The 26648-nt window shown below is 43.4% G+C and overlaps 1 protein-coding gene across 2 annotated transcripts in view; it reads right to left on the bottom strand.

Moving 5' to 3' along the window:
• Positions 1-210: 210 nt before the first annotated feature.
• Positions 211-26648, bottom strand: part of LOC149284699 (pecanex-like protein 1) — a 29829-nt gene continuing 3391 nt past the window's right edge. The window contains exons 2-36 of one of the 2 annotated variants that reach the window (XM_089496253.1): positions 23342-23550; positions 22962-23067; positions 22823-22862; positions 21881-21970; positions 19148-20809; positions 17151-17280; positions 15386-15570; positions 13540-13633; positions 13388-13445; positions 12692-12909; positions 12320-12473; positions 12124-12156; positions 11629-11800; positions 11137-11247; positions 10470-10561; positions 10204-10313; positions 9879-9984; positions 9395-9487; positions 8906-9056; positions 8545-8686; positions 7924-8101; positions 7648-7756; positions 7153-7282; positions 6775-6833; positions 6414-6629; positions 5902-6155; positions 5409-5639; positions 4995-5095; positions 4697-4847; positions 4013-4243; positions 3492-3766; positions 3078-3286; positions 1973-2403; positions 1594-1734; positions 211-351 (exon numbers count right to left, since the gene is read on the bottom strand). In XM_089496253.1, the coding sequence (XP_089352379.1) occupies positions 211-351; positions 1594-1734; positions 1973-2403; positions 3078-3286; positions 3492-3766; positions 4013-4243; positions 4697-4847; positions 4995-5095; positions 5409-5639; positions 5902-6155; positions 6414-6629; positions 6775-6833; positions 7153-7282; positions 7648-7756; positions 7924-8101; positions 8545-8686; positions 8906-9056; positions 9395-9487; positions 9879-9984; positions 10204-10313; positions 10470-10561; positions 11137-11247; positions 11629-11800; positions 12124-12156; positions 12320-12473; positions 12692-12909; positions 13388-13445; positions 13540-13633; positions 15386-15570; positions 17151-17280; positions 19148-20809; positions 21881-21970; positions 22823-22862; positions 22962-23067; positions 23342-23550 (6813 nt within the window). The remainder of the gene's footprint in view (positions 352-1593; positions 1735-1972; positions 2404-3077; positions 3287-3491; positions 3767-4012; positions 4244-4696; positions 4848-4994; positions 5096-5408; positions 5640-5901; positions 6156-6413; positions 6630-6774; positions 6834-7152; positions 7283-7647; positions 7757-7923; positions 8102-8544; positions 8687-8905; positions 9057-9394; positions 9488-9878; positions 9985-10203; positions 10314-10469; positions 10562-11136; positions 11248-11628; positions 11801-12123; positions 12157-12319; positions 12474-12691; positions 12910-13387; positions 13446-13539; positions 13634-15385; positions 15571-17150; positions 17281-19147; positions 20810-21880; positions 21971-22822; positions 22863-22961; positions 23068-23341; positions 23551-26648) is intronic. The other variant, XM_089496255.1, reaches the window with a different exon arrangement.

Raw genomic sequence — 26648 nt, 5'->3', positions numbered from 1 at the left:
GAATTGCGAGCGAAACACGATGTTTTGCAGCGTGTTACGCATCCTCCTGACTCCCCAAAAAAAAAAAGATTTTGCTAAAGCGAGCTTCATCAAAGCCCCGTCCGTCTTGAACTCTCCAAAAACATTAACAAAAAAACAACAAAAAAAAACAAAAAAAAAAAAAGGGTATAAGTTCAGTTTTCTCCTTGAAAAGATGACTGAGTGGCAGCCTCAAACCTCTGCACCGAGTTCTAGCACGCCAGTTTCTACCACAGCAACATATTTGTCCTCAATCTTAATCAGCAGGATTGTTTTGTCAATGTGGGACCTATTACAAGGGTCTCTGCTGCAAGGCACCCAGCGGTGAATTACCTGTAAGGCCAAAACAAGGTGCAAAAAAAAAATAAAATAAAATAAATAAAAAAGAGAAAGGGGAAAGATCAAAGAAAAAAGTATTGCATTAGAAAACTCACAGGTCAAGTTTCATACAGTTTTATTACAAGTATAAGTTAAATAAATATATATATATATATATATATATATAAATATAAAATGCATATATACATACTACCGTTCAAATGTTTGGGGTCACCATCGCCGTTTTCATGGAAAACGACATTTCTGGTTGAAACAATTGTAGAAGGGTTTCGAACTTTTAATCAGCCCTTTAAACTTAAACTTGGATCAGCGAACACAACGTGCCATTGGAACACAGGAGTGATGGGAGTGATAAACGGCCTCTGTACGCCTATGAAGAGATTTTATTACAATAGTCATTTATGGCATTAACCCCATCTGCACTGGATTTCCAATCCATTTTTGTGTTCTTTTAATGGACACTGCTTTTCTTTCAAAAAGAAATGAAAAGTCTAAGTGATCCCAAACTTTTGAACCAGAGCGCGCGCGTGTATATAATATATATATATATATATATATATATATATATATATATATATATATATATATATATATATATATATATATATTTGAAGGAAATTGTTGAGGAAAGAAAAGGACAAAAGAAGTTCCTAGAAAGTTATACTAAACCCCCTACAGAAGAGAGTTTTCAATAATAATAATAAAAAGATACATAAAAATGGCACCAGTAATTGTGGGTGAATATTTCTATTTGACACTATTCATGGCATAAATTGTGTGATTTTGTGCGAAACGCGTGACAATGAAGCAGGGATCTCCAGCGTGTAGTCCACAGGTTATCGGCATATCCCATATAGGTTATTACACATTCAACGATGTTTATCATGGGTCATTGGTTCGTTGATATCAAGGGCCGAGCGGCTGGAGTATCGCAAATGATATCAATAGAACAATAATTCTAATAGGTCCGATAGGATAATAATCCCTTGTTTATTAAAGCAACAGTGCAATGTTTAGATCCCACTTGGGATCTCAGGTGATTCTCTAATAGGCATACACATTAGAATATAAATATTAACACAAAAAAAAGCCAAAAAATACAACTTTATTATTAAAAAAAACCCAAAAAAACCTCCCGGGTTTGTGATTCATTCAGCTATATATTACTGCCTGTAGTTAAGACAAGCATGGCAATGCCTCCCCTCGGGGATATTAATGGTAACCAGCCAAACCTACATGGCCTTCCATGCCTTCCTGAGGGCTCCAGTCCTTCCAGCTGTTTTTCCCAGCTTTTAGCCGCACGAGCTCATCTGGCCACTGCAGCTCTTTCCGTTTGGATATATTGACTCCTTCAAGCACCTGGCTCGGATCCACAATCTAAGATGCCAAGCAGAGAACGATTTACATACAAAAGTGTGAGGAACATTAAAAGGGGCGTAAGAATACTACAACAAGATGATTCTCTAATACTTAATACCCCGCAGCGCACTGCCAGCCTGGCGCCAAGAAAAGGCCAACTCGTTCGTACGGATTCCTTTTATTGAGAAATGGTACAAGTTGGCATATTTTATTACAACACGGGATCGTTTACATGGTAAGGTTTAGCGCGTCTAACCTGGACTCTATATACAACGTCTTCCTTTTTGGCTCTTGAATGGGTTGCTGGACTTGAACCGCCGCCGCAGGATTGTGTTTCGATGAGGCTATTTCCCGCTTCTGTTCCCAAAAACCCTACCAAGGTGTGTCTCTTGCACGCAGGGATGCTCTGGCTCGAGCTGCTGGAGGAAGGAAGGCCAACCACGACAGACTGGCCGGTCGGGTCGGTTTGGTTCACCATGGACAAACGGGACTGAATGGATGTGGGGAGGTTTCGAAGAGATATCTGGCTAGTAGAAGAGCGCCGACAAGGCACAAATCCCGTGGTAGAGGTCCGGAGCGACGAGTGGCGGCTGTTGTAGCAGTAAGACGAATGACTGGCTACTGAGCCGCGAGCAGGGGAATGTCGGACGAGGCTTGACTGCATGGAGTGGGAACTGTGGCTGGTTCCTGGAAAAGAAATTCACATTTTGGTGAAGCTGCGGGGGAGAGAGAACAAATCCATCAGATACACAACGGACATCTGTGTTGCTCTTCCACAATGCGACATTACGCTTACAGTTTCTTTGTATCTCTAACACTGTATATACGGCGTGGGCATGTAGATCCTACGTAAAGATTTCTAAAATCTTTCATGAGACCAAGATGACGCTATAATCGCAGATATTTGCTGAGCAAAAACAAGATTGCCTAATCTCTCAAACTAATTCGGCACCACATAAAGCTATTGGGGCAGGAGATATACTGGAAAGAACTCCATGCCCGTGCATGCAAGTATGAAAAGTTTTCTCCTCAACACAACGAATTGAATGTTCCTACTGAGTGGACCATACCACTAGTCGCCATACGGGTAAGACCACTTTGCAAACATTGTACAATTTGTTTTTTCATTTGCAAACTCCAGTGCAATCCTACTGTATGTATTTTAATAAAATGATTAAAGACGCACAGTGCAGTTTTCACCAAACTCTTCACTGTCATTAATTATGTATTCAATTTGCATATTTCAGCAATGCAAGAAAGAAGGGGATTTTTTTTTTATTTTACATTTTGCAGATTGGTTTGTGAAAGGTTCCTAGAGAAACAAAAGGACAATCTATTCCTGGGAAAACACCCAACCTCACCTAGTGTTGCTGGATGAGGCAGTCCAGGTGGCTGGAGCCGCGACGCGTGTACATGGCCTGTCCCACCCGGGACACCCCCTTGTGACGCACTGCCCTGGGCATCATTTGTGTTGGGTGGGTTGTTGCTGTTTATGGAGGTCCCGCCTCCAGCATCAGAGTCTTCAATGTTTCCGCCACTATTACATCCAGCGCCGCAACCTTTCCTCAACCTGAAAAGTCAAGCAGATTGCGCAATCTAAAATAAGCGGAACAGCAAGTGCCTTCAGCTTCAACAACATGATTGGATATTGGGGTATTTGGCAACACCAAAGAGTTACAAAATCCGCCTAAAGAAAAAAAAGTTACGTATTTAGAAACAGAAGTCTATACGATTGGCCTAAATAAAGGACTATAAACCTCTTTGCACACCCTTACCTGTGCCACGTGGACACAATGAAGTTCCTGATATTTGCCAAACTTATTGCGCCCCCTTGAATCTCCTTGAGCTGGTCATGGGTGTCGGAATAGGATGTGGTCAGCGGGGACACATAGATTGGGTAGCCGATCGGCTGGTCACACGAGGAGTTGATCATATTCCTGAGAGCCTGCTTAGCGTTTTGGATGCTTCCTCTTTCCGGGTTTCTGTTGCGAAGGAAAACCAGTTCTTGTTGCTGCCCTGCCCACAACCCGCGCACGCACTCCTTATTCACCTGCCAGACAAGCGGGATTAAAACAGAGATTCAGAGAATGACATAAAACCAGAGAGACATTGGAAACGCACCAGTGGAATGATTACTAGAAACACGAAAAGCCATAACAAGGAATATTAACCACCATAAGGAAGATCACCATAAGATCTTCAAAGATTCCTTTGTCTTTCTTCCAGGCTCCCCTTGCTTGCTTGCCTGCCATTGCGGCTAGTTAAATACAAAGCTAATAAAAAGACCACTCCTCACCTTAATAACTCTGAAACTCAGATAGCGTTTATTTAACATGATGATCTTGTACTCGTTGGTTCCGTCATCCATGACGTGGCGTAAAGCAAGCAGCGAGGCAGAGTTGGAAAGGACGGCGCTCCTCCATGCCGGGTCGCCTTCGTGTGCAATCACCAGATTCTGCTCGTGGGACATGATGGCTTCGTACAAGACGGCAGGGTCTTCATACTCATCGGGAGATGTGAAGTGGTCCTGCATAACAGAAAAACTAAACTAAGAGCGCGTATTTATGCCGAAATAAGAACACATTGGTGCGAAGCGCACAGTTCATGTTTCTGTCCAGCATGGGAAATACCCATCTGGCCCTTTGCTCGGAGCACAAAACACCATGGTTTCCTCCTCATATTTGCCGTAAAAGCCAGAAAATACTCTTTTATACAAAAAAAGACAGTCAAATGAAAGTCAAAGAGCAAGTTAAGTAATTCTGGCATGACTGTATAAAACATGCCATTTGCAGGAGTCAAACTGTACACACATCATGGATGGCTATGGTAAGGTGCTTTATAAAACCTTGCCCCAGTTACAGTGGTCACAAGCCAGAATTGTCAGAGGCCAAGTTACGAGAGATCCCAGGCAGCGATTCATATCCATTGTCGTTTAACATACATAACGCTAAACGGGATGCCGGGAGAAGAAGCGCAATACCTGATGAAGTTTTAGAGACATTCGGATGCCGGGGACAACCACTTTTCTCAATAACTCCATGTCGGCAAAGATCCATTCATCGCGGATGGAGGAGATTCGGAAATCCCCTTTAAACAAGGCATGCAGACCGTACAGGAAGGACTCCAGATTACTGCGAAATAGGGAGATTATATATAATATGCTAAAAACGCCATAAAATCCCATAATGCCCATGGGAATTACAGAATTAAGTGTAGGTGAATTATTTAAACAGAGTTTTGAAATCTATTCTTTTGCTTTGATGGTAAAGGTTACCGACCTGGACATGTGATGGGAAGCAGTTCCCAGGGCTCTCCTCCCGAGAATGCAGAGACCATAGCAAAGCGTCACCAAGGGAGAATCCTTCTCCGCGTCAATGGCCTTAATAAAATAAAGAGAAAAAAAAAAAAAAATATATAGCATTTGTAATTGGAAAAAAAATAACGGATGATTTGGTCTAAACATTGTGAGTAGACGGCCACGAAACCTAATATTCTTAAACTATAGCTCATTAAACATTTAACACTCGTTAAATATATTTATTTTCCTGCCAATAGACATATTATTGCCTGAAATAAGTCATTCGACGATGATCAAATCACCCAGTTTCCATTGGGTTCGTTGTTACAGTCCTGCTGAGACGCCGAGTCAGATCTCCAGACGCTTGTATAGCGCGGGAACGTTTGTATCTCACCTTCTCTCGCCGGGAAGAGCAATACTTGATCCAGTTAAGGTAACTCGCGCAAAAGCTCTCCCGGGAAATCCCAGCCAAGCGAAGGTCATAGTCTTCATCGATATTTGGGTTAAAGGTAGGGTCTACATCCACGTAGCAGTGGTCAGAACATGGCCGGAGGCCTTCCTGCATAGTTTCATTTGCCAGCCACTCCTCTAGCTTTGCAGATGTGGTCACGTAGTAGATAATGCCCTAAAAACAAGAACAGTGGTGGTCAACACAGAACGTGGCCCCGGAACGCTTACGATTGAACGGAATTCAGTAACTACAATTGAAAGCTCATCTTTACATTGAGCGTTTCATTTTTGTCATCGAAATTACACGCAAATTTCAGATTAATGACTAAACCCCAGGCCAAGCCGCAAAGGGGGGCGAAGTCCTGGAGTTTGCGAATTACAGATTGCAGAGTAAATAATACAGCGACTAGGAGGCAAAGAACGCGGCAGCTTTATACCTTTACGTAGTAAGTGGTGAGGATGCGCCGTAGGTCGAACACTTGGAGCATAGACGCGGCGCTGTTATCTGTGATGCTGTAACCCTCCAGCACGTACTTCGTAACGAGGACTTCCCACGCCAGCCAGCGCTGGCCGAAAGCAGCATTAAACGACAGCATGTGAGGGATATGCCCCGGCTCGCAGCAACAGAAGCCTTCATCTTCTTCTACGCCTTCAGTGATCGCCTCCACTTCACGCTGCTGGCAATAGGTTCCTTGGACACAAGGGGATGAAACCGATGAAGCAAACTTATTTAGGTCTCAAGGGCATATTGAAAAAGAAAAGCCAATAAAGAATACAAAAAAAAAAAAAAAAAAAAAAAAAAAAAAAAAGCAGCAACTTTTCGCTCATCACATCATTTTTTCTTCCACCTTTGTTAAGATATTGCTATAATTAAACACACTCTGTAGGATATTTTAAGGACGCCAAGGGCCAAGTTCAATCTATAAACCCAAGTGTCGCTTACGCTAACCTCTGAACTCCAGGCCCCTCAGCTGAAAGGTGACAAGCCCATTGCCAATCTCGACGAGGTGAACCAAGGCGTTCAGATAGTCCGAGGCCAGGATGAAGCAGTCTCCGGTATTGTAATTTCCCCAGCGGCCAAGCAAAAGATCTCCGCACAGGCTGTGCTGCAAGGAGCGTGTCAGGTGCTCGTAAAATATAGAATTTAGGTTGTTGTCATCGGATCCTGGGGGTAAAAAAAAATAAAGAGAAAAAAAATGAAATCAAACGAACAAGGAAAGCATTTGTCTGAATTAACACAAAATCCCACTCTTTACTGCTCACTGACAGGAAGATTTTCAGATAATCAGAGACTTAAACAATAAACGAACCTGGATTTCGGTCAAGTTGAGAGGCAAGTCTTGTGTTGGAATGATCCACACGCTTTGTACTGCAATGAAGAAGAAGAAAAAAAATTGTCAAATCCTGAAAGAATACAAAAAAAAAAAAAAAAAAAAAAAAAAAAAAAAAAAAAGACAGCAACAAGGCATCCATTGTTTTACGTAATCTCTACAAATAGCAGCTAAAAACCAGTGCTACAGAGACTGCAGAACAGAGGTGGCAACGTCCAGGCGAAGGTCCAAACATTATCTCCGTTTAGAGTAATTACTACAATTAAATCGATAAAAGTTTACTCGTTCTATTGTCTTCTACTATTTAGGGAGGTTCTACTGGAATCCTGAGACCGTCGGTGATCCCGCGGCACTTACTTGTAGTCTCTTTCCCAGAACTTGACGGGCCGTACATACGACGTGATGAATATTGCACTTCCGAGGAACGGATTGAGGGGAGTAGAGAATAAAGCGGACACAATGGCCTGGACAAACAACATTGCAGAATCTGAAGGACCGAGTTAAGGGAACAAACTTGCTTCGTGACAAAGCTGGGATGAGATGCATCGCAGATCAATGAGTCGCGACAGGGTATGGGCTACATACTGCTAGCGTTCTGGGTATTTTCATACATGGTTTTCATTGGAATGCCACTTTTTAGTCTTGGAAAGGGGGATTGGCATTCTGACATATGGTGAGAAGGCTGCAGGTGGCAATAAAGGTTGAGAACCATTGCTCAAAGGGCCTAAAGAGTACCATCCATAGAGGTTCTATTCTATTGTTGATATAGATGTTATGAATATACGCCGACTGTGCCCGATTCGTGTCTATTCACACACACAAATGTATTGGCTTTGTCTGCATAATGGATACGAGGTACAGCAAAAGGTTGGGCAAAGGCATGGAACGCTGAACCCCAGGTGATCTGCCAAGGAGCGATGTAGGTGTAGACAAACCGCAGCTTGTAGAACAGTTCCCACAGCTGAAAACACAAGACCATTAAAACAAGTCAATAAACGCAAATACACTAGCCTTCTGCTAGGAAATGCACTAATAAAAGACATGCAGTCCTATTCTATGCCATGATGTAGCTACATGATTGTGCCAAGTGAACACCCAACACGGTAACGCATGATGAAGATGATTTACCTTGCTGAAGAGGATAGACATAAAGAACAGATCTAGCAGCAGTTTTTCGGAGCAGTCTTTGTAATCAAACGTAAAGAAGAGGACGGTGAAGATGACCGTGGCATACTGGCACGTGGGGCTGCTGTAAGAGGACCTGAGCAGCTTCATCCCAGCAATAGTGATCAGTAACGCACCAATCCTGTGGACAAAATGGAACAGATCAATATACGGCACGCAGGCATTTCCACTTTCTCACTTAACAAGGTCGGTGATAATAAAGAGAACCGCTCGTTTACAGTTTGTCTAAATCTTTACGGGCCAACAATAAAACAAGAGGAATGTGTATTAACTATACTATCGCGTTCAGCATAACTAAATCATATAAGACTATTTATCTGTGGCTAAAACCAGCATTAATTGGATTCCTGTCCTAAATGCTCCGATCCTGAAGACCAGCTTCCTCTATTAAGCAGTAGTAAATAACAAAAGGGATACACATACAAATGTATTAATTTTACCCCTTGATGACAATTGACGGTCCGGGCACGTCATGCACAAACATCCAGTTAGCGACAATGGACGTGGCTTTAAACGGGTGCAGAAAGCGATCTATGCTTGCAAATCAGTAGGAGACAAACTCACTCTGCATTCAGCTTTTTAGGGCTGGCTATGTCCTTCGCACCATTGCTGAGCTCATTGAGAACGATCAATGGGTAGATGATATTCTTTTCCACAAACAGCAGCCAGACATGAGCCTTTTCAAACCACATCATGTGAGCAGCATCTTCAAAAAGATAGTTTGAATGTTTACTACCAGCCCCTCCAATTACACAACGTGACCCCCCCCCTAAGAGATGAGCTGGATGCTCCTCATATTCCCATTTTCATTCTGTACACGGAATTATAACTTGCGTTACAGACCATTATGCCCCGTAACCCAGAACTAAATAACGCTCCCGCTTTACTCCATAAAAGAATTTCGCAGGACATACGAAGCACTTACTTCGGACTTCGAACTGATAATATTCTTTAGTTTTTAGCAGCGGGTGAGAGAAGCAGTGCCAAGGAAGTTGCTTGCGTACTTGCGGCAGGACATAATGCGTTAATAATCCAACCGAACCAACAAGTGCATACAGTACGTAACTTAGAACGGGCTGGAAAAAGAGGGAGAAAAAAAATATTTAATATAAAAAGGTTCACAATAAAGGCAAGAATTCAGATAAATGCCATTGGAACACAGGGAGCGACGGGAGTGATAAAGGGCTTCTGTACGCCTATGAAGATATTCCATTAAAAATCAGCCATTTCCAGATAAAATAGTCATTTACAATAGTAACCCCGTCTGTGCTGGATTTCTGATCTATTTCATATTTACGGCTCAGACTCAGGAACTGATTGGATACCCGATTTCACACAAGAACACGAGTTCATCGACAGGCACGAGTAAAGCAGTTACAATAATAAGTACATTAGCCATAAAGAAAGAAATTACCTGTAATGCTGTAAACACGGTGCTGACATGGATGGCAAAGTACAGCACTGCGATTACTACGCAGACCACCAGGTCAGACTGAAGCCGTTCATTCTATGGGACACAAAGATACATATTCACATCGTGAGCAACGAGACCTGTAATATTATCTTATTTATTATGTGCCAAATGATGCAGCGCTGTACAACGGCAGTTAACACATACATGAATATTTATTCAAACATGCAGATACATCAGGGGTTGAGAACCCTGCCCCATAAGCTTGCCATCCAGCCTTATGGCACTTTTACAGGAATGGTGGGTTCTTGAGGGCTCCGCTCGTGATTTTACAATCTAAGGGAGTAGTATTAGTAATTGCAACAAAAGGAGGGTGAATATAGTATAATCTAATGCAAGATTAGCTTAAAAGTAACCCAGTCCCACTTTATTTCAGTTTTAAGATTTCCCAGCCGTGCAGCAGAGCTCATATAAAAAAAAGACTTACAACAGAATTTCTCAGTTTCTCTGGAAGAGGATCCTTCACTTCTGATAGCGGATCCTCTGGATTTTTATCTTCATTGTTTGGAAAAATCTTTGACTGTACCAATGAGCTGAAATCAAATATTATATAAAACATACAAGTGATCATTTGGTATAGAAACTCCTAAACAATCCGAATTTATATACAAATACACCAAAATGAAGTGTGAGAATGAACGAATGAATGAATTTTTTACCTAATCATTTTCTGAAGGCTAAAAAGTTAATGTCACTTTAAAAAACCAACAGAAAAATGAAATGCCTCTTGCTGTAACAGGAGTTTAACTTACATGAGGACAGAGGGATCACTACTCTGTCGGCTGAGATGGTAGGAAACCGCCACTAGCACACCACAGAAAATAGAGAATAATACGGGAATGTGCTGGGCGTCCCAAGGATCCTGCAAAACAAGCAGTCAAAATTAAGAGAAACCTTCTACTCCGGCCACAATATTATTATTATCCGGCCACGATATTATTAGAGCGATGAGAAGTGATCGCATCGTTATTACTCTGATTTCACATGGAAACGCAATATACTTCTAGTATTCGCTCACCTTAAGGGCACCGTAACACAGACCATAAAGCAAAGCAACAGCCACGACGCTGCGGATAAAGCTGTAAAGTGCTGCAAGCAAACTGGTGGTGGCTGCGGAGAGAAAAGAAATGGTAAAATCTTACTTTGGATTTCAACTGGATATTTTTTAATTGCAGATAAAGCCGTTTGTCACATTCTTCAAATCCTAAACTGGAAACCTCAGAAGTTCCAACAGGACAGGATAAAAATTAATCTAAGAACACAACGGCCGGGAAGCAGATCATGAAGCGTTAATCTAGCCGACATGTGAAGCAACAAAGATCACATATGTAAAGAGCTAAAATAAGATCGTATGTAGACCCCAATATATTTGGGGTGGGGGGACTCGGCTGATACAACAATGAATGTATGGAATTTAATTACAAGTCTCTCAAAGGGGGAAGGAATATTTATCTGTGAGCATTAAATCCGGGGCTGTATTCAGCAATATAATTTAGCACTGAAGAAAACCTGGTTTTATCTCGAAAGCTAGATAGTGTTAAGAAATGCGCTATGCTACAGCTTGTAACTGAGACAAGCCCCCTTGAAAAACACTTTCATCAAATTGACCTTTAGCTGATCCACGTTAATGCGCAAAATGAGGTGAAAAAGGGAATCTCGGGGGGGGGGGGGGGAGTGGCGCTCACCATTTCCACCAAACACGTGTATATCCACTTGTTCACACAGGTACATGACGAACGTGTTCACCTGAGGCAGAAGACCGATAAAAAACACGACTGGGAAACAAAGCGTGAACACTGGGAAGAGAGCAACACAAAACAGAGTTATCGCCATGGCAATTACTTCACTTTAATGACAAAGAAATTACATTGTAAAATGACATTAAGCCTTGCATTCTAATCTAATAGGAAACTATTTAATAGACTAAGCTCATTTTTTAACACGAACAAGCGGTTAATTAGATTTTTCTTTACCCTATTATGGATGTTTTCAGTTGAGGTCACTAAATACGTGGCGCTGTGTTTGCTCACTATGGTTTCAGGAACACATACCATTATTAAATATATAAAATTATACATATTCCTCTATAAACACACGTATTGTAAGGACCCGGGGCGATAGCCGGGGGCTACCCCAGTGATACGGGCAGGGCGATCGCTGTATTGATAAATACTCACCAATGACTAAATCCCTGGCTGAGATGAGGAGCAGAGGGTTGGTGAAGGCCATTCCATATAACTTGTATTTGGTTGTAGTCAGGTTTTTGCTTCCATAATCCAGTAACCAAATAAGGCCACAACAGGCACAGAAGTAAACAGGCCTACTATAGGCTATGATGCGGTTATGGCCCTGTAAAGAGGGGGGAAAAGGCTTGGTCGAGTATCTGTAGGGCAAGGACGCCCGGCCAGGCGTTACATAGAGGACACTAAACCATCATTTGCGTTAAATGGCGGCAGTGTCCCTTCTATCCACCCGAGACCACGGGAGATATACAGAAAGCACGCACCGATGGGGAAAGTCTGCGTTAGAACGGATTTAGCCCACCGAGTGACGGCTCGATGATACGCGCGTACAGAGAAAGCCAACCGACAGAGCTAAAGCTCGCTTTACATGCAGTCTATGACATTTTCAAATGTATGGCTAGATATCAAAGTCATTTCCACGTCACTTACATGCCTAGGGGAAGAAGAATCTGGCTGAACACTCTGGAAAAGACATAGAAAAGGATAATTTGTATTGTATATAGGAGCTTCCATGCATGTTGGTAGCAAAGAACATATTAACACGGTTGGCACATAAAACAATCCCAAAAGTCAGCAGAGTCGCTCCTTAAAAATTTTCAGACACGGCAGAAAGGGTATCGCTTACCTTAAGGAGAGAGTACTGACAGCTGGCTATAACAAGACAAAACTGGAAGACCCAGATATCTTTGAAGAAGCCTTCTATGAGAAGAACAGAGCCCAAAAAGGCAACCAGAATTGCAAGGATGACGGCCAACACGTTTTCAAGGACCTCTCGGTTCCTGCAACACGATGGGAGAGATGTTTTGAAGGCGAAACGCGGCAACGCTAAGGAGATTCACATGTGACATCCACCAAAAGAGACAAATGGGGTGTAAGGGAGGGTCGCATTTGGGATGGGGCACCTTTAAATGTGAAGAACCTCAGAAACTTACGTCATTCATCAAGTCTTGTTAGAAATTAAGGTGGCGGATCATCCGAATTGACGCGTTTCCCTTACCTGTCGAACAAGGCCAAGAGCGTAAGCCTGTCGAAGTTGATGCCGACCCACAGCTGGGGCAGGATCCACAAACGGTAGTAGTGTTTTACTTTGTGAGCCGCCTGCTCCTGCGGTTGCATCTGGTCCTGCAGGTCGGGGCTCAAGTCAATATCCTGCTGCTCCAACAGGTCCGTATCTATGGTCAGCAGCCGGTTTAATCGGATCTGGGGAAGAGTGAGCTAACAGAGGGTCAGGGGACATCCCAAAGCAACTAGACATCAACCAGTACCTTTAACTAAATAATCTCCATCATTCATTCATCGATGGCCACACATTGTCTTAGAAAACCAAACACTATCACTGAGATAAGGATCGGCGAAAAATACAATTTCTATCAGAAATTCACAGAACATTAAATTGTTACATCTAAAAAAAACCCAGGTGTGGGTGAGAAAAAAAAAAGTTCGCTTTTTAAGTCAGGCTTTGGCAAATCTGGGTAAAAGAGGGACAGCCAGTACAAAGCGTGCATTGTATTGCATATTGATCAATGCATTGTGCGGGTGCTCAATGGGTTGGTTGGGTTGCTGCCCAGCATCTGGCCCATTTAAACCGTGGAGGTCTGTGACCCGCCGGCAGTCTAGTTACATTAACCAAGTGTAACCAAGCTAAACGAAGGGGGGAAAAAGAAAAAAAAAAAAAAAAAATAGTAACTCTTACTAGATCATGGGGGTAAAATCGAACTGAGGTAGAACTTGAAACATGGGAATCCGTGTCACTGTGAGAAAAGGGAAGAAAGAAATAGAGTGACTCCAACTGCTGCATACACAGCGATACATTATCCGACTATTTCATTCACAGATGAAACCGACCAGAGGTTATTCGAGGTCCTCCTTGCGGCGGGCTCAAAGTTCACCAGTGACATGTCACAGCCACCGGTTTCATACAGAGACGGAGTGAATTTACCTGGAGGGAAGAGGGACGAAAGCACAGAAGCGGTCAAGTATCACGCAAACAACATTACTTTTCTAACCAAACTGTGTTACACTATTTATCAATCTAAAAACATCTTCCGACATGTTAAAAACTAAACGCCAGCACAGACGTTGCATTTGATATTTAAAGTTATTTATATAAAACAGTCTGGTAATACAATATAACATATGTATATGTATATGTATATATATATATATATATATATATATATATATATATATATATATATATATATATATATATATGACAGTGCTCACAATGGAACAATCAATAAAAATAATCAAAATCAATAATTATGCAAAAGGATGCCAAAAACCCTCAGGGAAGCTCAACTACGTACAGCTTAAAGAAAAGCGGAAAAATTAAATAGCTTTAATTTAACATTTACAATGATTTACAGGAGGTTGACAGGTTTTAAGAGTGTGTAGCTGAACGAATTTGTAAAGTGTCAATGAGTAATAAAGTTCATTCAAGAGACATTTTCGTGGAAGATGCGCTGTAGAGCTCACTAGGCATCATGGGAAATGTAGTAGGACACAGAGACAGACTGTCAGCTTCAAGGCAAGAGAAGGAGACTTTAAGGTCCTAATGCCAATCTAACATACTATTACGAATTGCTAACCGAGTAAGCAAAACCTATGCATATAATACACACTATCGGCTGTTAATAAAATACATGTTTCTTTATATGGCACCAACATAGTCAGCAGCAATTCACGTTCAGAAGGATGAATACATATTATACACACACATATATATATATATATATATATATATATATATATATATATATATATATATATATATATATATATATATAAAATACAGAGATTCCTGAAAGGTGGAAATTAATTGTTAATTAAGTGACATTGTATTTTTTTGATCGCAAGTACAAAGTAAAATGTAGCTTTTTGCAGAAAGAAAATCAGATAAAGCAGACTACACAGAGGTCTCCATATTTCTCAAACTTTGCTCTAAAAAGGTTGGTTCTACATAATATTCTGTAGATAGTCAGTGGCCCCCGGAAAATCAACAGTAGCCAGAACGTTGGCTGCTGGGGGTGATGCTATCATTTTTATTGGCCCCAATGTTAACACAAGCATTGGGCTTAATAGCAGGTTAGGCACGGTGTGGTGAAATAATCGTGGTGCTTGAAAAAGTAGTCTTTTTGCCATAGCAACCAAAGGACGCTCCAAACCTTCCATTGTTTGTTATAAACCGGGCTATACCAAAAAAGCTTAATTCTTTAGCACCAAGAACCTGACCGCCAAGGAATATTTTCCCCAATTCCATGATATAGAAATACTATTTGGAACATTGCAAGATGCTAGGAAGTAAACAAATCATTTAGCCAATTTATTCGTGACAGGTGGGGGTAATATACACATGGAGACCCACTGAAAGTAGCGCATAGGAGTGACTAAATGTATAAAAAAAATAAAAAAAAAAATATATATATATATGAAAAAAAACAAAAACAAAAAAAAGAGCAATAGAGCCAAAGACGTCCCGTCGGTTGCATTAATGAGCTGTAGGGGGGGGGGGGGGGAATTACTTATTTAATACAATAATTTACAGAAAAAAAAAAGAAAGTTATTAACCAGCGAAAAGCTCCATAGTCATACAGGATTCTGCAATGGAAACGTAAGTGAACGGCATTATTACCCAAAATGTGCTGCATTAAAACTTCCATGTCCCCAAGGTTACATAAGGCCTGCATACCAAGTTCATCGTGCAAACTGCTATTGCCTACGGCAGATGCATTGTCATGTGACGCTTCTAAGTGGACACTCCCATTTCTCACCAGCAAGGAGGCGCTAGCGCTGAGCACTGCGGCCTGGGAAGGGGGACGGGACTGGACTTTGACCTGGGTTGATGACTGGTGGCCTTGGTGACCATCTTGAAGGCTACAAGAAAACAGCGAACCGTTGAAGAAAAAAAAACGTACTCCATAAAGACGAACAACCCGAGAAAACGCCTTCTGCGTTACAGAACACGGACCCCATTAACAGTGCGGACGGGACGGAGACGCGCAAGGATGACCCACCAAGAAGAGCCGGGCCTTGTGATCTCTCGCCAACACAGAAAGGTCTTACCTGATCACCATCATTATAGGACAATGTGTAGGACATGGAAGGATTTTCCACCACCTCCCTACAAACACATCACAGTCAAAGGCTTCGTATCCCGATACGTATGGCTTGGGGTACGAGCGAGGCTCCCATCGCTAGCTATCTGACCTTTAATACTCTTTAAACTTGGGCGAGAAGAACAGAAGCTGCCCAACTTCCGTTCCCGCAGCTCACGTTGCAGTGGATACTCAGATGAGGACCGGGAGAGTTGCGTCTCGGCACAGTGGGCTTTAAACGAAACAATTAAAGGGCTGTCGTTTTCATGCAGGATAAGTAACGGGGGACGTGCGGGCCAAAACTCAAGACTATTCTCTGTGCCAGTAGACACATATCCAGATGAAACATGGTTCCGGAACCTCAAAGATCTGTCTCCTTTACAGGCTGTATGCGGCATCCTTGGGCTGCTTCTCTACTGCAACTGATGGACAGACGGGAGCCAGGACTTTACCCCAAGTAACGGCATCCTCGCACCCATTTAACGCCCTGCCGGGAGGTCACAGGGCTCTGCGGTACCAGCACGGCAGCTCCTGCGCATGCTGGGAGTTTGCCGAGCCCTGCCGTAGATGCAGCGGTACTGGAAATTACCATCAACAGCAAAGCGGCTGCTTGCGGAGTTAAGAGGCGAAGCGGCAGCTCCGGGGGAAAGCAGAAAGAGCGTTTATAATAACGGCCGCCAACCGTGACGCAGAATGGATAGGAATCAAAAATATATCGCACGGTACGCAACAGGAGACAACATGCAGTAAGGCGGCAAAAACAGACAGCAAACCCTAACATATAAAGACAGGGGGGGGGTCTGCTGTCCTGCCCTCAAACAGACTCCGCTATTTGGACCATAACATCTATCGAGTGAAAGACGCTTTCTTGGAAACCCAACACCTCTTGCCCCGGATACAAATAAAGCGGCAGATCCATTAGAAAAGAGATCAGAATTATAAATAAGAGGGTAAAGCCGTATATTAGGTGATTAAACAATAAGAAAACAACAGCCTATGGGCCCATACTATCTTCATAGAGCTCCTCATGTAACGGTCAGTTCTGTTAACCCATAGGCTGTTTTTATGATTTAGAAATAATTGACTTAATTTTATTATTTATTAAGAATTGTTATGAAATAAACTTAAATAAACTAGGAAACAGAATAGGTTTTAGCTTTTTGTGTCTGCCATCCAAGACACGCATGCACATTGCATACCCACAGTGCCATGCAAGACAGCCAACACAGGGCAAGGGGGGCACAAAGCAAGACATGCTCCCGGGGGGGGGGGGGGGGGGCAGCACCGGCAAGGGTGAGGCTCGGGTGAACAGTTAAAAGCCTGCCGCATGCAGCACGGGGGAGCCGTCAAATACCGTACCTGAGGGGCGATCCGATGAGCGAGGCGGGAGGAGTGGGGTTACTCCCGGCATTGTGCCGGCGCCGGACCGCCTGGCGCCTAAATGTGCTGCGTTCGCGGCGGGATGTTACTGTCTCCTCACTGGCGTGTGCTGCGGCAGCAAGACAGAGACTTCAGGTCAAGATGCAACAAGTGGCTGGCAAGAATTTTATCGGCCTTCAGATTAAATATTCTGCCGCTTTACATCGTTTTGCAGGAAAAAAACAAACAAAACACAAGCCTCACGGTAATTCAACAAAACAAAAATGTATATACAAAAAAATATATAGATTTCTATTTAATTGAAGAAGTTTTACCCCACAGGTGTGGCAATTACCTGTTTCAATTAAACCAACCAATAAAGAGCTCTCCGTTGTTATTTCTGTAATAATTTGGCTTATAAAAGCTTACGTTAGCAGACAAGCAATAGTGTGACGGACGAGAAACCTGGAATGGCATCAAAAGAAAATAAGTCCCCAAAAAATAAAATATATAAAAATAAAAACCTGTGGTATTAATAGAAAAATACAGAGTCCCTGAGGCAATTGTAAATTTCACATTTTGTACCAAAAATATTTGTCTTCTTTACAGGCAATGGAACGCCAAACGTCTGAGCTAGTTAGGCAAGGAAGAAAACGCTCTTAAAAGCCGACAATGGCATTCAGGACATGCACCGGAAGTAGGTTTCGTTTGAGCAAATGAAAGCAATAAAATATTTGATTAGTGAAAGGAGGGATCATAGGGGGAATGGGCATCAGTTCCACGCATGGGGAGGGGGTCATCGAAATATGTACTTGAGAGGATGTACATTATCGTTCAAAGGTTTGGGTTCGCTGAGCCGTCTTCATGTAAAACATGGACATTTCTGGCTGTAACAATTACAAAAAAGGGTTTTCCCAACGACCAATTGGCCTTTTAAACTTAACCTTGGATCAGCGTACACAACGTGCCATTGGAACACAGGAGTGATGGGAGTGATAAAGGAGTGATGAGAGTGATAAAGGGCCTCTGTACGCCTATGAAGATATTGCATTAAAAATCAGACGAACATTTCTGAGTGACCCCAAACTTTTGAACAGTAGTGTATATGTAGTTTTCTGCTCCCGTAAAAAAAAAAAAAAGAGCAAAAACTTTGTCTAAAGTATTTCCGAGATGGCTACTAACATAAAACGGACGTTACGTATTACCCCGTATATAACGTCTTCATTTTTACTTGGAAGAACGGATGCTGCGACAAACGGCAATTACATTGACTTGGATCTTATGTTGGTGCCACATAAATACACAATCATGATCGGTGCGCAGGCATAGGCTCCGCTATTAGTTCTTCTGCTGTATTTTGTCCAAGATTTAACCGCTAGCCATATCAACGCCACACAGGGATGCAAGCCATTCAATAATTAAAAAGCACACACAGCAAACAGAAATCCCCAACATAACCCCCAAAGCACTGGTTTACTCGGGTCACTGATGTCTCCTACATAAAATATAGCACGAGATAGCAGTAAGGAAAGGTTTGCCGATAAAGCAACTCCCTCGTTACAAACCAATCACCTTAAATGAGCCCTCCGGCCCTGTTTTCAAATGAAACTTATATCGGAGTCCATTTCGAATGGATTCCAGTGCATTTTGCGGCATGCAAATCCATGCAGGCAAACTTTAGTAATTGGCGTTAGAAGGCAGGTCTTCTGCTTTGTGTAACTCCTCCCCCAGCTGTCTCTACTGAATGCATGGAGCATACTTCAGTATGCTTCCTGCACACCCACCCTCCCACACACAACGGTAGTGGAGCTCCCACTGGAACCGAGGGGAGTAGCAGCAGCCAATCACATCTATTGCTGCTTCTTCAGTGACGTGAATGGGAGCTCTACTGACTAAGTTCAATAAACTAATGGTGCTAAACTTTACGGGGGGGGGGGGCATGTATTTCTAATACGAGAAAATATCACAGACCAGACAATTCGTTTCTAGGCACCTACCTCCAATGATCGCTTCTCTCTCTTCTACGTCCTGAAACGTAACCTGACTGGGCAAACTATTTCTCGACCGAGTGACGCATTCTAACTGAGAAGCTCGTCCTAACAAGGACAGCTGATCTAGCACTTCCCCCTCTTTGGCCTCAAGGTCAGATTTGGACGTCGTTAACGGTTTGATGCTCTCAGGAGCCGCCAGCCGATTGGCATCCCCCAAATTAACCACGGTGCCGCTGTCCAGGCTTAATACTCTGGCGCGACTCTTTGTACCGCCTGCGCTAGAAGTCCTGCGGGCGGAGCGTTTTTTGCCAGCGCCTTCGCAACTTAAGTGGGACCGTCGGGAATCCGTGCCACGTTCTCGGATGTGATATTTCGTCCTCAGGGCACTGTATCTGGCCTCGGGAGACTGGCATGAATGGGAAGTAGTGCTGGAAGAGCTGTCGCTGCTGAAACGGTGGGCCGACTGCACGCTTGAGGTCCTGCTCAAGTCGCTTTGGTCGCTAGAGTCATCGTCGTGACAAAAGCCAGTGCTGCGAGGTTTGGTATCAGCTATGCCTTGAAAGGAAACGTATTCTTTGTGTCTACTGGCATCGAAACTGCTGGCTCGTTTTTTACCAGTCCGTCTACGGCACGACTTATGGGCCGAGGAGGTCCGGTGTATCAAACTTGATGATTTGGGCCGTACGTCGCTATCACGTTGTTTAATACCCGTTTCTTTAAAAGACCTCAAGTCCACTAAAATGACAGGTTTCTCGATGGGGTCATCTAGATTTACTGTAAGTTTCCCAGGTAGCCAGTCAGCTTGCGCGGTTAATTCGTTCGCATGAGGGTTCTTGTTCGCTTCTTCTGACGCAGATGAGCTAAGACCTCTTGGACTCTGCACATCGTCGGATGTGTTTGCATCCTTGGCTTCCTGAGCGGTATTTCTTTCTACGGCAGTCCTCACGCTACTAGTCCTTTTATCCGTACCCGAGCTACGCTCCTCCTCGGGGTCGCTGCAATGGCTTCTCTTTGCAGCCGAGGCCTCTTCGTGTTCGGATAAAATGCTCTCCACGTGAGTTGAGCTCGTCTGCTCGCTCTTATAGCTACTGATGGTGCTATTGGTGTCCCTGTCCGTTCCGCTGCAGTAGCTTTCTGTGGATCCGCTGCTCCTCGTACTGAGGCTCCGTAAGCTGTCCATGCTTTTGTCGGACTTGATGTGTTTGGCGCTGCCGTTTCGCGAAAGCTGCTGGGATCCTTTGCTTTTGAGGCAGTCTAACTGAAAAATCCCTGAAGCACAAGCGTTATCTACTAAAGAATCTTTGGACCCAGAATGTGGTTTGGAAGCTTCAAGTTCACTCACAGGATCCAGCCCGCGCCTTTGCTGATAGAGCGTAAAGTCATTGAGGGACGTGTCTGGGAAAGCCACGGCAGAGCTCGATGTCCTCGGGACGCCCCTCGGTCTATGCTCTTTCCTGTACGAATGCGAATGCAACGGGACCAGCGAAGCCATTTCTGTGTCGCAGGCGCTGGACAGAGAGTGATCCAGATGGTGATGGTGACCGTGCGGGGGGACTTTGTCGCTGTAGTCTCTCACGAAGTCCCTGCCCCCAGACGAAATCGAAGGTTGAATGGAGACAAAGGAGTCATTGGATATCAGGCGGAAAAGCTTCTGATCCACAGACAAATCTGTTAATGAAAATGTAGAGACTTAGTGCGCAAAAAAAATAGATCACTTTCTTAATAGGAGCATCTAGCGAAACCAGCCAAGAGGCACTTTAAGGTTATGTTTATATGAACAGATGAAGCACCAAAACACGAGGGGAAACATAAGCAAGGTTTTATAATGATTTCATACATTTTAATAGAGTTCATTCCCAACATTCATTCTTCTGTTCATTCTTAAACTGCGCAGGAACCACGTTCCAGACTTATGTCACATATAATAACTTATCAGTAGATTTCGTATAATGTTCAGAGCCAAGACAACAAAAGAAAAGCCATCAACCCAGTGACGGAGCGAGCCCAGTCAAAGCACAAAGAATACAAAGGACATTTATCTTGGCCGCCCAATAACTATAGTCGAGTAACCAAGCCACTTGTATCGCGTCTATACAGAAGCACAATATCTGTTGGTGTGCTTTATAACTTGCCCAGGCTGGTTAGTCTGCGACTGAGGTCTAACAAGCATTTCCAAATCAATACATGAAATAAGGTACATAACGAGCGTTGGCGATGAGAAAGTCTCCTTGCGGGGCTGCAGCTGAATATTCTGTACGGAGAGATGGACTCCCGGTGGACTTGCGTTGAATGGACGCCAGATGCAGGCAAGGTTTACTATCGTTTGGTTTTAATACTCTGAGGTCTTCAGTTGATATTTCTTATTAGGCCAAGGTAGAAGACAAAAACGCATGAGAAGGGACGTCGGAGAGGTCTTCCTTACATGGAATCTTCTGATGGAATGGCTAAATTGGAAGTCTGCGGCAGGGGCATCATGAACTATGCATTGTATATCTGCACAGGTGGGCGATACCTGCAATATCCCTGAATAATGCATAGGTAAGGATTTATCTATGCATTTTACAGGGTCAACTGAGCCTCTCTCGCACTCGCTGTAATTAATATTCATCTGCAAAGCCCCGCTTTAGCAATTACGGCCTTGATATGCACACAACCACGTTTCGATAGAGTGCAATTATGCTTGATTATTATCGCCATACCGGTCATACAGAAAATACATCTGCACGTGCAGATTTTTACCTTGGTCTTCCATTCCTTCTTTGCACAAACTATAGCTCTGGCCAAGGCTCAGACTGATATCATCTGAGGTCTTTGCAGCATCTGTATCCCCTGCAGAGACAAGAAGCGTCATACACACGCGAGCCATGCCATTGCTCATCGGCTCGCGGCACTCGGACAAACACGGAGGACGCTATTGAAACCAACGACATAGATCACATCTGTAGGAAAGCACTTAGAGAAAAACACATTGTAGCGGCAAAGGAATCTCGAGCTTTGCAGTAGTGCCAGGATAAAACAAAGCACTTGCCTCGTCAAAAAGGTGAAAGTTTACGCAACAGAAGGCAAGCGCCTTATGTTTCTGTAACATTTCTAACACAACATGGTCATCGGTGCAATGCCTGGGGGCTGCAGGGCGCCGAGTGGTTAACTTACTCGACTATAAAGAAAACGGTTGAGGTTACTAATCACATGGACAAAATAACCTTCTCTGCTGGTGAGTGGAGCAGGTGCTCGCACACAATGGTGCAACCCAAAGTCTGCACGGGAAAAACAGACAAAAGTCTACTTCCGAGCGAGTTCACCAGCACGGTGTCGAGATCAAACAAACATTCTGGTGTGCCTACATTAAACACCCACAAAACTGCAAGTGTCAAGTATTCAATGGTCCACCCATTCAATGTTTTGTTTGTTTGTTTTTTTTACTTTAAATTACATATTTCTTTTATTCTATTCCTTTTATACCAACACGCATGCATTTTTAAAGCACGAGTTGATAGAAATCAAAATAACTGCTTAGTATATTCTGCTAATTGTGAGGATTGAGGTTCCTTGAATTATGCATTATACAGGGCCAGCCAAGTTCTTACTGCTTCAGAAAATCGCTAGGGATGGACCTTCATAATACATAAGGACGCGAAGGGTGTCAATAAATGCATTGATGATATTTAACAAGACTCGTACCTTTGCTGGTCGACGCTGCTCCATATCTAGCCATTCCAACCTATTTAGAAAACAGAATTAAGTTACGGAACGTTTTCTATTGATTGCTTTTGAAATCAGGCATTGTTACTTTTATTATTTTTTCGCTCTCTGTTCATACATGATTGCTTGGGTCCAACCCGGAGTAGGAATTCCGTGAACTGCATCCAACAGGAGGAGTTGCTTCTCGTACGAACTCAGACATCTCAATTCCTCCGCCGGGGTCACTGCCACAAAAGAAGTCATACTCAGAAATCAGATCGTCCAACTACACGGTCAAAATCATTCATTAAGACCCATGGTGGCTCCGCACTTAGAAGCCAAGTCTTTGGGATTAATATATTAAGTATAAATCATTAAAGACATCCATGTGTACGTTACAATAAACTAATACCAACTTTAATATATAGTCAAGGTCTCAAAGATGCTTGCGGGAGCACGGCCAACATCTGCCATCTGGCAGCGGAGAAGAACGCCCCTGGTTCCAGGTGCGCAGCTTACCCAGGTCCATTGCTGTCTTCTCTTCTGGCAGAGCTGTCACTCCGTTCGGCCTTTGCCACTCTCTCCGTCAACTCACTGGCGCTCCTTTCTACAATCTCTCCTTCATCCAGAGCCCTGTGTAAGCGATAGTTCACCAGCTTCAAGACAATGAAGACGGCAGCTACCACCGGGCAGTAGACGGCCACGATCACCAGAGAAGACGGGAGTGCCTGAAGTGAAAAGGGGGGGGGAATAATCAATCAATGGTACATCCAATACATATCTCAAAGGGCTGTAGGAAAGCGACCCGTGCATTACCCAAGAGTAAAAACGGTATATGTCATGGGTGAGAGGGTCCCTATACAGGCACTGGGGGGCTTATGGAAATGTCAGCAGCGACACCACTGGAAGGGAATACCTGAACGGAAACCCAACGAGGGCTTTTAACACCCAACTGGGAAAAAATTAAGCCAGGTACCAACGATAAGACAGACTCCAAGATCTCACTAGACAGACAGATCTCTCATGTCTGCCCCACTTTAAAGGACATAACAGTACGTCAAGTTTTAAAAAAAATATTAAATGCTCAAGAGGACACGTCACTTACAGACACTACAATGTATCATATCGATGTAAATGTGTGTTAAAAGCGGAGGATAAATGCAGACATCCCGCCATGGTTCTGAGCAGTCTGGAAGCCCATGTACAGTAGGTTTTCAGTTGTCTCATATCCCTCGCCTATATCGGCTCCTTTCGCTCCCTCTTTGGACCCTTGCACTCGTCGACTCGCTAGGAGAATGTGAAGCCTATCAGTTTACAGCTGCTGTGATGTCATCAAAATAAAGATCCTGCAACTTCCTCCCGACACGCAAACACAAACATGCTCTAATATATACGACATATGATTGTGATTCGAGGGGCAGGAGACTATTTTCACATTGTACGTTAGTTACCCAACGCAGGCCTGGGCAATACCAGGAGGTCTTAAAGGAGCCTCTCAGTCAGCAAGGGCGATTTACACCCCATCCCTATGGAACCCACGGACACCCAGCCGTTCCTCATCCTCATGTTAACGTAAAAACATCGTCCCTACAGGGCATCTATCCCACCCTTCAGGGTGATGCGGTGTTTAGGAACAAAACACTAACACGATAAGGAGCCGCGTAACAGACTCTGCAGACAGAGCCTTTACTCGCAGTCCGTGAGTCATCCTTGAATAAGAAAACCACTCACACAGACAATGGTTTTATTTGAAGCTTTCTCCTGAGTAATAAGTCAGATTCTTATCAGAAGCTCCACCAAATCACTCGCGCTCTGTGGGAGACCTCGTGGGTGTAAAGGTCACCTGGAACCAAAACACATTTAGTTTGTTATCGAGTTGGTGTTTAAGCGCTAACCTATTTGGTGTATTCCGGTGGGAAGGCGAGGGGCCATCATAAGCCCAACCAATTGAACAGACATTGGATATTGCATTGGACCCTGGGAAGACAGCCCAAAATGAAGTTTGAGGTATGTTTTAGTGACCCAGTATTTAGAGATATAGGAGGGTTTATTCACAAAAGGGAGAGTTGTGTTTCATCGTTACATAGGCTGAAAAAAGACATGCGTCCATCAAGTTTAGCCTTTCCTATATCGGTTAATTTGTTGCTGTTGATCCAAAAGAAGGCAGAAAAACCCCGGTTTTGCTCTTTCCAATTTTGCACTGACCAGGGAAAAAAATTCCTTCTTGACCCCAAAATGGCAGTCGGATTTCTCCTTGGATCAATAAGCCGTTTCCCCATAATTAAAGATTATATCCCCGAATATTATGTTTTTCCAGGTATGCATCCAGTTGCAGTTTAAACGTCTGTACCGACTCCGATAAAACTACCCCTGCAGGCAGAGAATTCCACATCCTTACTGCCCTTACTGTAAAAAACCCTTTCCTCTGCCTTAGACTAAATCTCCTTTCCTCTGTCTGAACGCGTGGCCACGTGTCCTATGCATAGTCCTGTTTATGAACAGATTTCCGCACAGTGGTTTGTATTGGCCCCGAATATATTTATATAATGTATATCGGCCCCCCGAATATATTTATATAGTGCTATCGTATCCCCTCTGAGGCGACGTTTTTCTAAACTAAACAGATTTAAATGAGTTAACCTTTCTTCATATCTATAGTGCTCCATTCCTTTTAATAATTTTGTAGCCCGCCTCTGCACCCTTTCTAGTGCTATGATATCCTTCTTTAGAAAAGGTGCCCAAAATTGCACAGCATATTCAAGGTGCGGCCTTACCATTGATTTATCCCGCGACTTGATGCCCCTTTTTATACAGGAACGTTTCAGCTCCTTGATTTCACAAAATGTTACGAAGATCAGAGTCATGTTGCTGGCCTCGATGATCTATGGTTTCTTCAACCTTTGATTATACATTACACAGGGCCACCTCAGCCTTTATCCTGGAGACACTTGCCAGCGTTGGCCCTTCATAGCGAATCGCGAATACGGAAATAAAAACCACAGCCTTCTAGCAAGTACATCCTTTATCGAGTAAACCCTTTCCAAGTGGTCCCGTTCTCACGTAAAGGCAAACCGAGAAGCAAATAGAACATTTGAGCGGAGAAGACAGTTGGGTTCCTTGCTTTGGTGTTAATGAAGTCAAAGAGGAACAAATTCAGGACACAGTCAGATACACAACTTTTTTTTCCTCACAATGGTTACTTTACTTGACACAAAATCCAAACATTGACCTTCCCAACAAAGTGAAGCCAACAAGTCAAAAGTCAACTCTCTCTTTAGCCAGCAGACCCTTGAGGAGTCCTCTGAAAACGCTCTCAAGTCATCCATATATCCAAAGCGTGAAGACACAAAGGAACATCGGTTGTGCTCTATATTAAACATTAAGGTAGTGGCCGTTTAAATAAAAGGAAAGCGCGCATGAGTGTTCGTTTACATATCGTGAATATTCTACCCTCCCCGCTGACAGACTGAAATTTGAACTGCCCTGGGAAGAGGACATTTCGCCGCGAGCGTTCCATGGCGTAAGCCCTTCCTGGCGACTGCGCTTCACAATGACCCGTTAGGAAAACGGGCCGCGAAACAATAGCTGCCGCCATGGCTACTGTCAGAAATCATTCAGCGACGACGTGGCCTGGGTTTTGTTTCAAATTCGACATCTCGGAAGCTTTAAGAAGAATGCTCTGTTTAACCCCTCGTAAGGATGCAGGAACACTTGGGAGACGCAGGCAGGTTGTGGATTTTAGAAAGAGCAGAACAAAGACTCATGTCCTTCCCAGAGGAAACACACACACACACGCTTTTCTTATGGACTGGTCGGGCTTCCTTTC

The sequence above is a fragment of the Sceloporus occidentalis genome, unplaced genomic scaffold (genome assembly GCF_023333645.1).
Source record: "Sceloporus occidentalis isolate IW3139 unplaced genomic scaffold, rSceOcc1.0.p SCAF_89, whole genome shotgun sequence".
In the NCBI taxonomy this organism is placed as follows: domain Eukaryota; kingdom Metazoa; phylum Chordata; class Lepidosauria; order Squamata; family Phrynosomatidae; genus Sceloporus; species Sceloporus occidentalis.
Note: the sequence above shows the minus strand (reverse complement) of the source record. Positions and strands in the feature narration are given on the sequence as shown.